The sequence below is a fragment of the Neoarius graeffei genome, chromosome 15 (assembly GCF_027579695.1).
Source record: "Neoarius graeffei isolate fNeoGra1 chromosome 15, fNeoGra1.pri, whole genome shotgun sequence".
NCBI lineage: Eukaryota > Metazoa > Chordata > Actinopteri > Siluriformes > Ariidae > Neoarius > Neoarius graeffei.
The window spans coordinates 36,253,526-36,270,170 of NC_083583.1; the positions used below are offsets into that span (position 1 = coordinate 36,253,526).

Here is a 16,645-nt window from a genome sequence, read left to right on the forward strand (position 1 = left end):
TCATGCTGAAAGACCCAGCCACATTTCATCTTCAATGCCCTTGCTGATGGAAGGAGGTTCATCTCATTATCTCTAGCCGCTTTATCCTTCTACAGGGTCACAGGCAAATTTTTCACTCAAAATCTCACGATACATGGCCCCATTCATTCTTTCCTTTACACGGATCAGTCACCCTGGTCCCTTTGCAGAAAAACAGCCCCAAAGCATGATGTTTCCACCCCCATGCTTCACAGTAGGTATGGTGTTCTTTGGATGCAACTCAGCATTCTTTCTCCTCCAAACACAAGTTGAGTTTTTACCAAAAAGTTCTATTTTGGTTTCATCTGACCATATGACATTCTCCCAATCCTCTTCTGGATCATCCAAATGCTCTCGAGCAAACTTCAGATGGGCCTGGACATGTACTGGCTTAAGCAGGGGGATACATCTGGCACTGCAGGATTTGAGTCCCTGGCGGCGTAGTGTGTTACTGATGGTAGCCTTTGTTACTTTGGTCCCAGCTCTCTGCAGGTCATTCACTTGGTCACTTGGTGTGGTTCTGGGATTTTTGCTCACCGTTCTTGTGATCATTTTGACCCCACGGGGCGAGATCTTGCATGGAGCCCCAGATCGAGGGAGATTATCAGTGGTCTTGTATGTCTTCCATTTTCTAATAATTGCTCCCACAGTTGATTTCTTCACACCAAGCTGCTTCCCTATTGCAGATTCAGTCTTCCCAGCCTGGTGCAGGTCTACAATTTTGTTTCTGGTGTCCTTTGACAGCTCTTTGGTCTTGGCCATAGTGGAGTTTGGAGTGTGACTGACTGAGGTTGTGGACAGGTGTCTTTTATACTGATAAGTTCAAACAGGTGCCATTAATACAGGTAATGAGTGGAGGACAGAGGAGCCTCTTAAAGAAGTTACAGGTCTGAGAGAGCCAGAAATCTTGCTTGTTTGTAGGTGACCAAATACTTATTTTACCGAGGAATTTACCAATTAATTCATTAAAAATCCTACAATGTGATTTCCTGGATTCTTTCCCCCCCATTCTGTCTCTCATAGTTGAAGTGTACCTATGATGAAAATTACAGGCCTCTCTCATCTTTTTAAGTGGGAGAACTTGCACAATTGGTGGCTGACTAAATACTTTTTTGCCCCACTGTGTGCGTGTGTATATATATATATATATATATATATATATATATATATATATATATATATATATATATATATATATATATATATATATATATATATATGAGTGAGTGAGAATGGTTGAGAGGAGAAAACCTCTATAATAATTCAGTTGAAGGCAATAGGAAACCACTACTGCAATGTTCCCCAGAAACTGTGATGGCTAAAGCCGTCAGAGCGGCCACGTCACTGTAGTGATATGCCAAAACGGATGGATGGAGTGTTTGGTTAGACCAATAAATAGACATTATTTGGTTAAATTTGCAGCAGTGACCACAGTGTGCTGTTACATCATGAAATCATAATCACCAACATTAGCTGATTAGCCTTGTCTTAGCTTATGAGCTTTTAGTGCTTGGCAGACCAGCATTCATGAACGTTTCCCTGATTTTCACCTCATTTTGGAGGTGTTCTTCATATGGAAAGATTTATCTACTGATTATGCTCAATAAATTGACCTGCACAAATATCCCAAGGTATATCCCAGTATAAAGTCTCTCTCTCACACCCACACCAGAAAAACAACAATAATTAACCAAGTTGAAAACACAAATAAAATATAGTCAATGTTTAAAAAAAAAAAGTCAGAGAAGCAACTTATCCTATCCAAGTAGGACTTAACTCTTAATATGAACGTTCTTTTTATCCTTGATTTTTAAGCATATGAGCCATTCCACCGAATCGGTGCCATTTCCGTCCCTAGAAAATTATATGTATAAATGTACATAAAAATATACAACCCCGATTCCAAAAAGGTTGGGACAAAAGTACAAATTGTAAATAAAAACGGAATGCAATAATTTACAAATCTCAAAAACTGATATTGTATTCACAATAGAACATAGACAACATATCAAATGTCGAAAGTGAGACATTTTGAAATTTCATGCCAAATATTGGCTCATTTGAAATTTCATGACAGCAACACATCTCAAAAAAGTTGGGACAGGGGCAATAAGAGGCTGGAAAAGTTAAAGGTACAAAAAAGGAACAGCTGGAGGACCAAATTGCAACTCATTAGGTCAATTGGCAATAGGTCATTAACATGACTGGGTATAAAAAGGGCATCTTGGAGTGGCAGCGGCTCTCAGAAGTAAAGATGGGAAGAGGATCACCAATCCTCCTAATTCTGCACCGACAAATAGTGGAGCAATATCAGAAAGGAGTTCAACAGTGTAAAATTGCAAAGAGTTTGAACAGATCATCATCTACAGTGCATAATATCAAAAGATTCAGAGAATCTGGAAGAATCTCTGTGCGTAAGGGTCAAGGCCGGAAAACCATACTGGGTGCCCGTGATCTTCGGGCCCTTAGACGGCACTGCATCACATACAGGCATGCTTCTGTATTGGAAATCACAAAATGGGCTCAGGAATATTTCCAGAGAACATTATCTGTGAACACAATTCACCGTGCCATCCGCCGTTGCCAGCTAAAACTCTATAGTTCAAAGAAGAAGCCGTATCTAAACATGATCCAGAAGCGCAGATGTCTTCTCTGGGCCAAGGCTCATTTAAAATGGACTGTGCCAAAGTGGAAAACTGTTCTGTGGTCAGACGAATCAAAATTTGAAGTTCTTTATGGAAATCAGGGACATCGTGTCGTTCGGACTAAAGAGGAGAAGGATGACCCAAGTTATCATCAGCGCTCAGTTCAGAAGCCTGCATCTCTGATGGTATAGGGTTGCATTAGTGCGTGTGGCATGGGCAGCTTACGCATCTGGAAAGACACCATCAATGCTGAAAGGTATATCCAGGTTCTAGAGCAACATATGCTCCCATCCAGATGACATCTCTTTCAGGGAAGACCTTGTATTTTCCAACATGACAATGCCAAACCACATACTGCATCAATTACAGCATCATGGCTGCGTAGAAGAAGGGTCCGGGTACTGAACTGGCCAGCCTGCAGTCCAGATCTTTCACCCATAGAAAACATTTGGCGCATCATAAAACGGAAGATATGACAAAAAAATACCTAAGACAGTTGAGCAACTAGAATCCTACATTAGACAAGAATGGGTTAACATTCCCATCCCTAAACTTGAGCAACTTGTCTCCTCAGTCCCCAGACGTTTACAGACTGTTGTAAAGAGAAAAGGGTATGTCTCACAGTGGTAAACATGGCCTTGTCCCAACTTTTGAGATGTGTTGTCATGAAATTTAAAAATCACCTAATTTTTCTCTTTAAAGGATACATTTTCTCAGTTTAAACATTTGATATGTCATCTATGTTCTATTCTGAATAAAATATGGAATTTTGAAACTTCCACATCATTGCATTCCGTTTTTATTTACAATTTGTACTTTGTCCCAACTTTTTTGGAATCAGGGTTGTACTTTAAAATACATTTCCTTATTACGCAGAATGATCTGATTTCAAATTTAAGATATATTTGGATTAATAAAAATAAAATAAAAACTACCTAAAACACTGAAAAACAGCATGTGTTACGTGTCCCCGCACTAACTTTATACTTAACTATGAAATATGATTAAAATCCTTCAGAAACAGTATTTCTTTTGTACTGTTGTGTGACTCCATATCCTATCCATGGTTTAAATATATTTTTTTCATAAGAAATCCACAATATCTTAGTTAAAATACACATTTTAATCGTGCCCCTGGGTTTTCACTCAGTCCTGTTACCCAAACATATTACCCCATCTGACAAATTTGGAACATTCCATAAATCACATGCTCAACAGGAAGTTACATCAGTTGTGTCCTCTGAAGGCCATGGGAAGACCAAAAGTTAGTTCTCTCATTTACTTTTCTGTATATTTGATGATGTTTTAACTTTGACTGATCAGGTCAATGTCAACTTACTGTCCTGTTACTTAAATTATTTCTTAGATGATGTTTATTTTAAAAATACAAATTTTTGGTAAAATCACTAGAAATGTGCTAAGTGTGGTCATGCTATTAGCGATGACGCCATGTGGCTTAATTCCATGCATTAGCTATTCCTAAGCTAAAAACTCAGTCCTGTTGCTCATATTAAAAAAAAAAAAAAAAAGAAAAAAAAAAAAAAGAGTATGCAGCCATCTTTGACTTCCAAACCTTGTAAAAAAAAAAAATAATAATAATAATAACAACAACGTAGCCTGAGGTTGACCAATACACATTTTGAATAGTTAAATATGTCTGTTATTATAATCAGTGTTGAAAAGATATAAATTAATTTTAATTTGGGAGTGGTACAACAAGCAAATGGCACCCATTTGGTGGAATGTCCCATATACAGTATGGAAAATTACCACTATGTAGGTATGCGCTATGCAACACACACACACACACACACACACACGGAAGTAGAGCAGATCACTGAAATACCTTCCAAAGAGGACCATCAAATGTCTGAACGTAACGCCTCAGACCCTGTAAAGAAAAAGCATTGTTCAGCACTCTGGTCCAACTATAACAATCACTGGTGTTATGGGAAAATAATCCACAACAGAGTGTTGTGTTAAAGAAAAGTTACTGTTACCACCCTGATGTTGATTACTTTCCAAAACAGCCTGACCAGACGGGTGTCATTCCGCTTACAGTGCAGCAAGTTGCTATCATTTACATTTTTTTATGTATTAAAAGAACAACACTCAATTATTGTCCATTTATAGTCACATTTACTGTTGTGGAATGTCCCAGAAGCAAGTAAGCTCCTGTTCTCACTTATCATCACAGCTATAAATAGTCATTTCCTCACCTATACACTACCGTTCAAAAGTTTGGGGTCACCTAGACAATTATGTTTTCCATGAAAAGTCACACTTTTATTTACCACCATAAGTTGTAAAATGAATAGAAAATATAGTCAAGACATTTTTCTGGCCATTTTGAGCATTTAATCGACCCCACAAATGTGATGCTCCAGAAACTCAATCTGCTCAAAGGAAGGTCAGTTTTATAGCTTCTCTAAAGAGCTCAACTGTTTTCAGCTGTGCTAACATGATTGTACAAGGGTTTTCTAACAGTGGCGGTTGGTAGTCTTTCAAACAGGGGAGGCTGGTCGGTTACGATATTTCCAGATTTTAAAAGAAAAAACATCAATTTTGCCCATACTCTTGCCTCTGATCTGGCTGATTGTTGGCAGGGTCACAAACTGTGAAATAACAGGTTCTTTTGGCCCATTAGCCTACTGTTCAATATACATGATGATGTTGGGGGGGTATATTTTAACATTTTATATTTTAAAATTGTGGCATGTTGTTTAAAAATTGATCATTATTGAAAGCAGCTCTTTGTCAGGAACCTCAGCAGTAACAGCAGAGTGTTCTGGAATAGGCACAAGCACTGACCTTGGGGAGCCAAACATAGAGCTGGGTGCCACACATTTCATTCAATGACACTTTCCCTATATTTTACTTATTTTGACTGAGAAATGTTTTATTGACAATTTTGATAACCCTTCACTTTTAATCCAGGTCTGTAGTGTGAAATGTTCTCGGCTGAGTTTTTGTTTAAAAATGTTTTCCAAATTGTAGCGGTGTTTAATTCATATCCAGAAAAATATATATTCCAATATAATATACTCAGGATAAACATTTTAAATAGATTCTATATTTTTGGTCCATCCATGACATATTACTAAAGTAGCCTATTTACTGTTGTTGATGTGGGTCACTTGCTGTTAGCCAATTCACTTTCTCGTACCAGGAGAGCTGAAAGGAATGAGTATTATTCCCTACCTTTTTCACCAAGTCAATTTGAGGCATTGGTCTACCCTGCTCTTTAATTTTAATTTTTTCCTCGAAAGGAAGACTGGTAAATGGCTTTGCCAAAATTAAATCAGCAATGCTTGGCATCCGTGCGCAGCTTTCTTGCTAGCTGACTAGCCCCCTCAAGTTCAAGTTCAGTCACTCAAACGAAATTTCTGGAACTAAGATAGCAAACTTGACAACACTATATTTACACTTTATTTACAATGAAAATATATACAAACTTAAAAAAGCTGGTAGAAACCGTATGTAATGAATGAAATCGAAATGTAAGCTGATCTCTTACAATACACCACAGCATTTGCGAATCCGCATGGGACTGAACTGAAATTCACCGCTGCCTGTCTATATTTGAAACGAGCTGTCAATCAAAGAAAATATCCGGCCGCTTTCACCAATCACCAGTCTCCTCGCGGAAACTGCCCACTGTGAGGCTCGGAGTCCGTAGGCAGGCATTTTCACAGTATTTGTCCAATAACCTTCTTGCATTTTGAGATTGAAAAGCGCAGAGCTCCCAAATGCCATTGAAGTCCACTGAGGCTGGGAGTCCGGTGGGCGGGCGTTTTCGCAGTATTTGTCCAATAACCTTCTTGCATTTTGATATTGAAACGCGCATAGCTCCCAAATGCCACTGAAGTCCACTGAGGCTGGGAGTCCATGGGACTCCGTGGGGCAGGCGTTTTCGCAGTATTTGTCCAATAATCGTCTTGCATTTTGAGATTGAAAAGCGCAGAGCTCCCAAATGCCATTGAAGTCCACTGAGGCTGGGCTGCATCGCGCTGTCACGAGGGGGAAAAAACTCACGCACACATTAGGTGAACTGGGGAAAGTTATAACGGAATGATTTCGCACTGTAGTTGGGTTAAGCACATATTTCTATGATTCTGGATCTGAAATAGCAAATGTTATAAGGTCGGCTATAACATAAGCCTAGCGCAATTCATCCTACACGATGTTCATCATTTTTAGAGGAGGCTGAGCCTCCCTCGTTGTCTTAGAGCAATCGCCCGTGTTTTCTAATCATCCATTAGCCTTCTGAGGCAATGAGCAAACACATTGTACCATTAGAACACTGGAGTGAGAGTTGCTGGAAATGGGCCTCTATACACCTATGGAGATATTGCACCAAAAACCAGACATTTGCAGCTAGAATAGTCATTTACCACATTAGCAATGTATAGAGTGGATTTCTGATTAGTTTAAAGTGATCTTCATTGAAAAGAACAGTGCTTTTCTTTCAAAAATAAGGACATTTCAAAGTGACCCCAAACTTTTGAACGGTAGTATAAACTTGTCTTGAAGTTAATAGTAAGACAAAAAGCAAAGAGAAACTGCAATGCGTAAACTCCTCTGTCCTGAATATGTTGGAACAAGTCATAGCTTTACCTCTGTCTGTTACAAAACACTGACTCTGGAGACGCCTTCCATAAATGTTAAATAAACGTCTCCTTATAGAAAACGTCACCATATCAACAATTTTCTTTAATTTGTTTACACAGACCATTTGCTGGACAAGTCCCTGTGAATGAGTTGTTTCTATAGAAACAATAGCATATTAGAACAAGCCTGTGAAATTAATCAACACCTTCTGAGCAATCAGAATCCAGAATTCTACAACACTGGAGTATAAATGTTAATAATGAAGGGTAAAGCATCTGTGTGCTACACTTACTTTCATCAAACTGCCCTCCAGAATCCGTCTCATCTCGGTGTCCTTCGCAAGATCAAACACAGTCTGACCTGAAAACACACCAGGGGGAAAAAAACCCCAACAACTCAACAATGAATCAAAGCGTGTCTAAATAATCACACACCTCCATTTATAGGAGACAAAGAAGATATTATTACATTCTATTAATAGCATTACTATTAAACAGGTTGATAAAAAGCCAGTTAGTTACGCCCGAGAATAGTCTGTAGAATGAATGAATGAATAAATATGTTACAAGGTGGCGAAGATATGAAGTTTATTTTCAAATGTATAGATCACTAGTGAGCGAAGCAAATGACTGATATTTTCCAACACGAGAAGATAAACTTCATATCTTCACCATGTAACAGTCTTTATATTATATAGACACATCCACAAAAAATACGCAAGTTAATCAAAAGAATTTCAATTCTGAACCTTGACAACACATGTCTAGTCAGTGGGAAAACACTGGGAGTGACGTTGTTGGAGTGAAGCTATTGGAAATTATTATACATACGGGCCACTTTTTCCATGGAATAAAAACATGTATTCCATTTCCTTCTAGTGGGTTTATTGATAGCATGCAATATTTTATCGCTTATCCTCTGTGTATTACGCCACTCTACCTAGTGGAGAATAAACGTGCAATATTGTAACAATATTGCACGTTGTCAAGACAACGCGACATCACACATCGGAGACGTAAAACTTCCATATTAGCGAGCGACAGTGACAATTTGTAAACAAACATGGCTACCAGGTTTGCTTCATTAAAAGCGGAATATTTTAAGAGAAATTTTGGCTGCCAGGTAGCTCCGTTGTGTGTAGCTGTAGATGTTGATTTTAAAAGTAAAATCACACTAACAGCACCAAGTCGCTAGTAAGTTAGCGCTGGCCTTCGCTAATGCTACACGGGTGGAAGCTAACTGGACTGCCACGCTAACACCACCGAGTGGCAGGTAAGCTAGCATTGGCCTTCGAGAATGCTGATACAAAGAGTGTGTGTACGTATAATAATAATTTTTTTTAGATTTTTTTTGGGGGGGGGCTTTTTTTTCCACCTTTATTGGATAGGACAGTATAGAGACAGGAAATGAGCTGGAGAGAGAGAGAGAAAGAGAGAGACGGGGAGGGACCGGGAAACGACCTTGGGCCGGAATCGAACCCGGGTCCCCGGACCCATGGCACGGCGCCCCAGTCGACTGAGCCACGGCGCCCCCATACGTATAATAATATTAGCTGGCTTTTTTCATGGTCCATCAGATATATTCCAATCAGCTAGCATGATATTGAACATCTTTGACTCATTCAATATCATGCTAGCTGAATGGAATATATCTGACAGACCACTCAAAGCCAGCCAATATTATGTAATTATGTTACTCAAGTCTGGGATGTATTTCGAAAAATCTGAGTTTTTCAACACAAAATAAACTTCATATCTTCAAGTCAATGTGTGATTTTCTTTTTATTATCTAGACACAAACAAAAAGTACACAAGTGAATCAAAACAATTCATTGCTATCCTCACAAGGAAGGATACTGAAAAATAGGTTACTCAATGTCCCAGCTGTAGTTCATATGAAATACGCAAGTAGCGTATTTGCCAGTAAAATACTCGTGTCTACATAATAAATAATATACAGCCCTGGAAAAAAAATTTAGAGACCACTGCAAGATTATCAGTTCCTCTGGCTTTACTATTTATAGATATGTGTTTAAGGAACATGAACATTTTTGTTTTATTCCATAAACTACTGACAAAATTTCCACCAAATTCCACATGAAGATGTCACTTAGAGCATCTAATTGCAGAAAATGACAACTGGTCAAAATAAAAGATGAAGTGTTTTCAGACCTTAAATAATGCATAGAAATCAAGATCATATTCAACTTTAAACAACAATACTAATGTTTGAACTTATGAGTTCAGAAATCAATATTTGGTGCAATAATGTTGACTTTTAATCAGAGCTTTCATGCATCTTGACATGCTCTTCACCAGTCTTTCACGTTGCTCTTGAGTAACTTTATGCTACTGCTGGGGGGGGCATCTCAATCAGATCAGTTTTGTTTGATGACTGATGTTACGGCGGCAAGGTGGTGTAGTGGTTAGTGCTGTCGCCTCACAGCAAGAAGGTCTGGGTTCGAGCCCTGTGGCCGGCGAGGGCCTTTCTGTGTGGAGTTTGCATGTTCTCCCCATATCCACGTGGGTTTCCTCCGGGTGCTCCGGTTTCCCCCACAGTCCAAAGACATGCAGGTTAGGTTAACTGGTGACTCTAAATTGACCGTAGGTGTGAATGTGAGTGTGAATGGTTGTCTGTGTCTATGTGTCAGCCCTGTGATGACCTGGCGACTTGTCCAGGGTGTACCCCGCCTTTCGCCCATAGTCAGCTGGGATAGGCTCCAGCTTGCCTGCGACCCTGTAGAAGGATAAAGTGGCTACAGATAATGAGATGAGATGAGACTGATGTTACCGTTCTTGTTCTTGATGTTGGGGTTGGCTCCGTTCTGCAGCAGTCTGATTGCACACTGTTTCTGGCCTCTGTATGCAGCACAGTGTAATGGCGTGTTACCCAGCAGGTCTGTACAGTTGATGTTTGGAGGTTTCTCCCTGTTCAGCTATGTCAGTACGTTACAGAGAAAACATGCAACACAAGCTTAGCTAAACACTCCTCATTAGCAACAATGACTAACAAACAACAAGCACTTGCACAATTCAGTGTAGTTGGGTGAGTAGTGTTTTTTTTTGTCTTACTAACAGCTGTTGAGGGAACAACTGTTTTCTAGCTGCTATCACGTATGTTGGAACAGAACTTGTTTCCTAGACATTCCGCAACATTAAATATAACTATAAACGGATAAAAAGTTCATCCCGTTCTTTAAAAAAAGGAAAGGAAAACATACAGTACTGTGCAAAAGTCTGAGGCACCCTATTTTTTTTTTCATACAAACTTTGTTGTAGATTGCTGTTTTATGCCTTCTACATTATCGAGTCAGTACTAAAACATTTTAGAGTTACAAGCGTTTCTTTTCCAGCACAAAGTTAAATGTTACAGGAAAAAAAAAAAAGAGTTTGTATCTGAGCAGCATATATGACATAAAAGACCACTTTTCAGATTAAAAAGAAAACATAATGAAGGCTCCTGGGTTTCGCTGAAAAATTAAGAAGCGAGTGTGACAGTCAAAGTGTCCAGTAGAACTGTGGCTGGTTCTGTAAGATGCTCAGTAAAACCTACAGCTCATTTTCGCATAAAACTGCACTCACTGGACCGGAGACTACTATTTTTTTTTTTAAAGTAAAGGATCGTCTCACACCAAATATCAACTTTGTTTCATTTACTATGGCTTACTGCTGTTTTTTTGTTGTTGTTGTTGTTTAATGTTGAAACATTTCATTATTTTTTTAAGCCATTTTTGGTCTATAGCATTTCTATACAGTGGTGGTTGAAAGTTTGTGAAACCTTTAGAATTTTCTATATTTCTGCATAAATATGACCTAAAACATCATTAGATTTTCACACAAGTCCTAAAAGTAGATAAAGAGAACCCAGTTAAACAAATGAGACAAAAATATTATATATTATACTTGGTCATTTATTTATTGAGGAAAATGATCCAATATTACATATCTGTGAGTGGCAAAAGTATGTGAACCTCTAGGATTAGCAGTTAATTTGAAGGTGAAATTAGAGTCAGGTGTTTTCGATCAATGGGATGACAAATCAGGTGTGAGTGGGCACCCTGTTTTATTTAAAGAACAGGGATCTATCAAAGTCTGATCTTCACAACGCGTTTGTGGAAGTGTATTATGGCATGAACAGAGATTTCTGAGGACCTCAGGAAAAAAAAAAAAAAGTGCTGATGCTCATCAGGCTGGAAAAGGTTCCAAAACCATCTCTAAAGAGTTTGGACTCCACCAATCCACAGTCAGACAGATTGTGTACAAATGGAGGAAATTCAAGACCATTGTTACCCTCCCCAGGAGTGGTCGACCAACAAAGATCACTCCAAGAGCAAGTCGTGTAATAGTCGGCGAGGTCACAAAGGACCCCAGGGTAACTTCTAAGCAACCGAAGGCCTCTCTCACATTAACATTAGCCAAGGTTCATGAGTCCACCATCAGAACAATGGTATGCATGGCAGGGTTGCAAGGAGAAAGCCACTGCTCTCCAAAAAGAGCATTGCTGCTCGTCTGCAGTTTGCTAAAGATCACGTGGACAAGCCAGAAGGCTATTGGAAAAATGTTTTGTGGACAGAGGAGACCAAAATAGAACTTTTTGGTTTAAATGAGAAGTGTTATGTTTGGAGAAAGGAAAACACTGCATTCCAGCATAAGAACCCTATCCCATCTGTGAAACATGGTGGTGGTAGTATCATGGTTTGGGCCTGTTTTGCTGCATCTGGGCCAGGACGGCTTGCCATCATTGATGGAACAATGAATTCTGAATTACACCAGCGAATTCTAAAGGAAAATGTCAGGACATCTGTCCATGAACTGAATCTCAAGAGAAGGTGGGTCATGCAGCAAGACAACGACCCTAAGCACACAAGTCGTTCTACCAAAGAATGGTTAAAGAAGAATAAAGTTAATGTTTTGGAATGGCCAAGTCAAAGTCCTGACCTTAATCCAATCGAAATGTTGTGGAAGGACCTGAAGCAAGCAGTTCATGTGAGGAAACCCACCAACATCCCAGAGTTGAAGCTGTTCTGTACGGAGGAATGGGCTAAAATTCCTCCAAGCCGGTGTGCAGGACTGATCAACAGTTACCGGAAACGTTTAGTTGCAGTTATTACTGCACAAGGGGGTCACACCAGATACTGAAAGCAAAAGGTTCACATACTTTTGCCACTCACAGATATGTAATATTGGATCATTTTCCTCAATAAATAAATGGCCAAGTATAATATTTTTGTCTCATTTGTTTAACTGGGTTCTCTTTATCTACTTTTAGGACTTGTGTGAAAATCTGATGATGTTTTGGGTCATATTTATGCAGAAAAATAGACAATTCTAAAGGGTTCACAAACTTTTAAGCACCACTGTACATGTGCCTAAGACTTTTGCACAGTACTGTATATTATCCCTGGCAAACTGCTACATTATAAGAGGTAGAAAACACTTCTGGATATGCTATTATAAGAAAAATAAATCAGTTTGGAGTGTCTAAGCTTGTGACCTTACTGACTTGTGAGACTAGGGAGGTTTTTCACTGACAAGAAATGAGGCCACACAAAATATAAAAAATAATAATAGTTTAAAAAAAAAAAAAAAACCAAAAAACAAACAAAAAAACCCCCTGTATACGTTGCTTATAAGGCAAAAATGCAAATGAAAAAGGGGAAGGAGATTAACCACTTGAGTTACACACAAAGTCGCAGCAAACAGTTTATAATGAAGCTTGAAATAAGAACCTAATCTTTTTCTCTGAATTTCAAAACCTCTCAGAGCACATGAGAAGCAACATGCAAAATGTTGCTCAACGTGTTTGTGATGCCAGCTTTTGCACATGATCATGCTATGGTGCTAGTACCAGTTTTAGCAGGGTAGTTGTTGCTCCTTCTCGAGCTGCTTCTAACACCTGCTCCTCCAACTTCCTCTCCTCAGTTCTCTCAGCCGCTGACAAAGCAAAAAAAAAAAAAAAAACAGTAATCACTGGAAGAAAAAAAAAAGTCATGATGCAAAGTCATGTTGCTTTCAGTTGAAAACTGTAAGCATCTATTTTTTGTCCTGCATCAAATACATGCAACACCCCGGTTTTGAGGAATTTCAGATACACTGTCTGTACTTATACTTTCTTTACCATAGTCTTTCTTTGCGAAAATTGATCAGATTTAATTCCAATTATTTGCTTTAAAATAAGATCAGCCGCAGACTTGTTTTTTCCTTCCGCGCCATTTTTTCCCGACCAACCAGGAAGGCAGAAGGCTAACACATGCTTCCTCTGAGGCATATGATGCTAGCCAAACAAAAGCCAAGCCAATCTTTTCAAACATTTGCTCATGCTGCATCCCAGGGCAGCATAAGTCACTCAGAGGAAAGAGCTATCTACCGCCTTCTGCATAAACGTGCTCACGGACGTTCAAGATTGGCTCAGATCGCTGTGACTGTCAGGAGACGGAGAGCATTTCCCGCTTACCCAGAGCCAACACACACAGTCCACAGCCAAACTTGCATTCCTGATTCCAGGCCATCACGGTCATTCAAGTTCACTATCAAAAAAAACCTCATCACCTGCAACCTTGCTCCAAGCTCGAATGATTTGCTGTAAAAACACAACTGTGGCAACCCTGCATGTACTGTACTCCTATTAGAAGTGGCTGTGCAGCAAATTTAGTCACAGTAAATCTTCCTAAAGTTTAAAAAAAAAAAAAAGTTTAACTTTTGAGAACGGTGCCAATTGAACTTAAGGTGGTTGTTGTTTTTGTTTTTTTTTCACCTCATTACCAATTATGTTGCCATGCACTGCATAGGCCCGAATAACAGCCCGTGATGAGTATAGCAACTGTTTCAGCGTAACAAACTACTGCATCACTAGAATTTAAATGTTATGTAGCAAACACAGAACAGAGACAAGCATTCCATTACATGGCATTTAGCAGACGCTTTTATCCAGAGCGACACACAAGTGCAAAAGCAGAGTGATACAAACAGCGACATGTACACATGCTTTTATACAACATCTCAACCCCTTGGAATGCAGTTTATCCAATCAAATTAGTGGACCAAAAATAACGGTTGTATATATGAAGATAACTGCAATGTCAAATAACAGCAGTTTTACAAGCTTTTTTTTTTTTACTGGATGGATGACATCATCTTGCCCAAAAAAAACTCATCAAATCATACCCTAGTTTTAGGTCATGTGATCTAAATTTATTTGAGTGGGCGTACCCTCTAACATGCTCCTGATCTCCTCGTCATGCGTGACATCTTTGGGAATCCGAGCCGAGCCGTTAATGACTGAAGGACAGGCGTTGTACTGAAGCAGCAGCATCACCACCTCCTACACAAGAGACATGGAACCGGACAAATTAAAAACACAAAAGATCCACGTTAATTACACACCCTGAGCTCAGGAGACATTTAATCATTTCATGCATACTTACGTTCAGTCTATATCAAATATAAAAATCACCTCCAAATCACTTGAGACCATTACTATAACTTAAATAATTTATCCTAGTTCACTTGCTCTATTCTCAATATCTCCGGTATATATCTTTGAAAGTCTCATCTCATCTCATTATCTGTAGCCGCTTTATCCTGCTCTACAGGGTCGCAGGCAAGCTGGAGCCTATCCCAGCTGACTACGGGCGAAAGGCGGGGTACACCCTGGACAAGTCGCCAGGTCATCACAGGGCTGACACATAGACAACCATTCACACTCACATTCACACCTACGGTCAATTTAGAGTCACCAGTTAACCTAACCTGCATGTCTTTGGACTGTGGGGAAAACCGGAGCACCCGGAGGAAACCCATGCAGACACGGGGAGAACATGCAAACTCCACACAGAAAGGCCCTCGCCGGCCACGGGGCTCGAACCCGGACCTTCTTGCTGTGAGGCGACAGCGCTAACCACTACACCACCATGCCGCCATCTTTGAAAGTCTTCTACATAAAATTTACTTTTAAATTTGAATTTAAATATTGGAACACACCCAACTAAATCTGGGTGTGTTTTTAAAATCATTTCTGCATGCAAAATTTTACTTTCATTCTATTTTTATAATAGAAAATATTTAGCCCAGAGTCTGAAATTATAAAATGATAAATTCATGTTTTTCCATGAAAAAAAAAAAATCTAATAACAAAAATTAGATTTTGGAAATAACTCTCAACACGTTTAGTTTGTACTCCCCCAAAGAAAACATTCAAGACGTTAACAGTGAACTTTTAGTATGAAAAGCACAAACACTGTTTCAGTACTCATATAAATGAATATAATGTTAATATAATGTACCGGTCGTCCTGTGAATGCTGCTTTATGGAGTGGTGTGTCACCTACGTTGTTCGTCAGATTGGCGTCTGCTCCAGCCTGAACATGGGATTCAGTGAAATCTTTAGCCCTTTTATTGTTTAATTAGTGAAGAGCTTTTTTTTTTTAAAAAGGACATCTACCTTTAGCAACTCTTCCACCACATCTCTGTGTCCGAAGTAGCAGGACAGATGAAGAGGAGTCCATCCAAAATTTGACCTGCTCCTGCCTGAGAGCAAGAAATACTGTTATAGTCAGTATGATAATACATTAAATACAGTCATGGCCGAAAGTGTTGGCACCCCAGATTTTTTTTTCTCCAGAAAATGAAGTATTTCTCCCAGAAAATGATTGCAATTACTCATGTTTTTTAAACACGTTTATTTCCTTTGTGTGTATTGAAACAATATAAAAAAAAGAGAAAAAAAAATTTGCATAATTTTACACAAAACTCCAAAAATGGGCCGGACAAAATTATTGGCACCTTTTCAAAATTGTGGGTAAATTATTTAGTTTCAAGCCGGTGATGCTCATTTAAACTCGCCTGTGGCAAGTAACAGGTGTGGGCAATATAAGAATCACACCTGAAACCAGATAAAAAGGGAGAGAAGTTGACTCAATCTTTGCATTGTATGTCTGTGTGTGCGCCACACTAAACATGGAGGACAGAAAGAGGAGAAGAGAGCTGTCGGAGGACTTGAGAACCAGAATTGTGGAGAAATATCAACAGTCTCAAGGTTACAAGGCCATCTCAAGAGATCTTTGTATTCCTTTGTCCACAGTGCACAACATCATCAAGAAGTTCCAAATCCATGGCACTGTAGCTAATCTCCCTGGACGAGGACGAAAGAGAAAAATTGATGCAAGGTTGCAACGCAGGATTGTCCGAATGGTGGATAAGCAGCCCCAATCAAGTTCCAAATGTATTCAAGTTCTCCTGCAGACTCAGGGTGCATCAGTGTCAGCGCGAACTATCTGTCGACATTTGAATGAAATGAAATGCTATGGCAGAAGACCAAGGAGGACCCCACTGCTGACACAGAGACATAAAAAAGCTAGACTGCAGTTTGCCAAA

General features: G+C 39.2%; 1 protein-coding gene across 3 annotated transcripts in view; it reads right to left on the reverse strand.

Moving 5' to 3' along the window:
• The window catches only part of osbpl1a (oxysterol binding protein-like 1A), a 73,650-nt gene that overhangs the window by 45,803 nt on the left and 11,202 nt on the right, over positions 1-16,645 (reverse strand). For 2 of the 3 annotated variants that reach the window (XM_060941211.1, XM_060941212.1), the window contains 7 exons: positions 15,714-15,799; positions 15,556-15,630; positions 14,483-14,594; positions 13,122-13,207; positions 10,065-10,209; positions 7,567-7,634; positions 4,510-4,554 (listed from right to left, as the gene is read on the reverse strand). In XM_060941211.1, coding sequence (XP_060797194.1) covers positions 4,510-4,554; positions 7,567-7,634; positions 10,065-10,209; positions 13,122-13,207; positions 14,483-14,594; positions 15,556-15,630; positions 15,714-15,799 — 617 coding nt within the window. Of the gene's footprint in view, positions 1-4,509; positions 4,555-7,566; positions 7,635-10,064; positions 10,210-13,121; positions 13,208-14,482; positions 14,595-15,555; positions 15,631-15,713; positions 15,800-16,645 lie in introns of those variants that run through there. The other variant, XM_060941213.1, reaches the window with a different exon arrangement.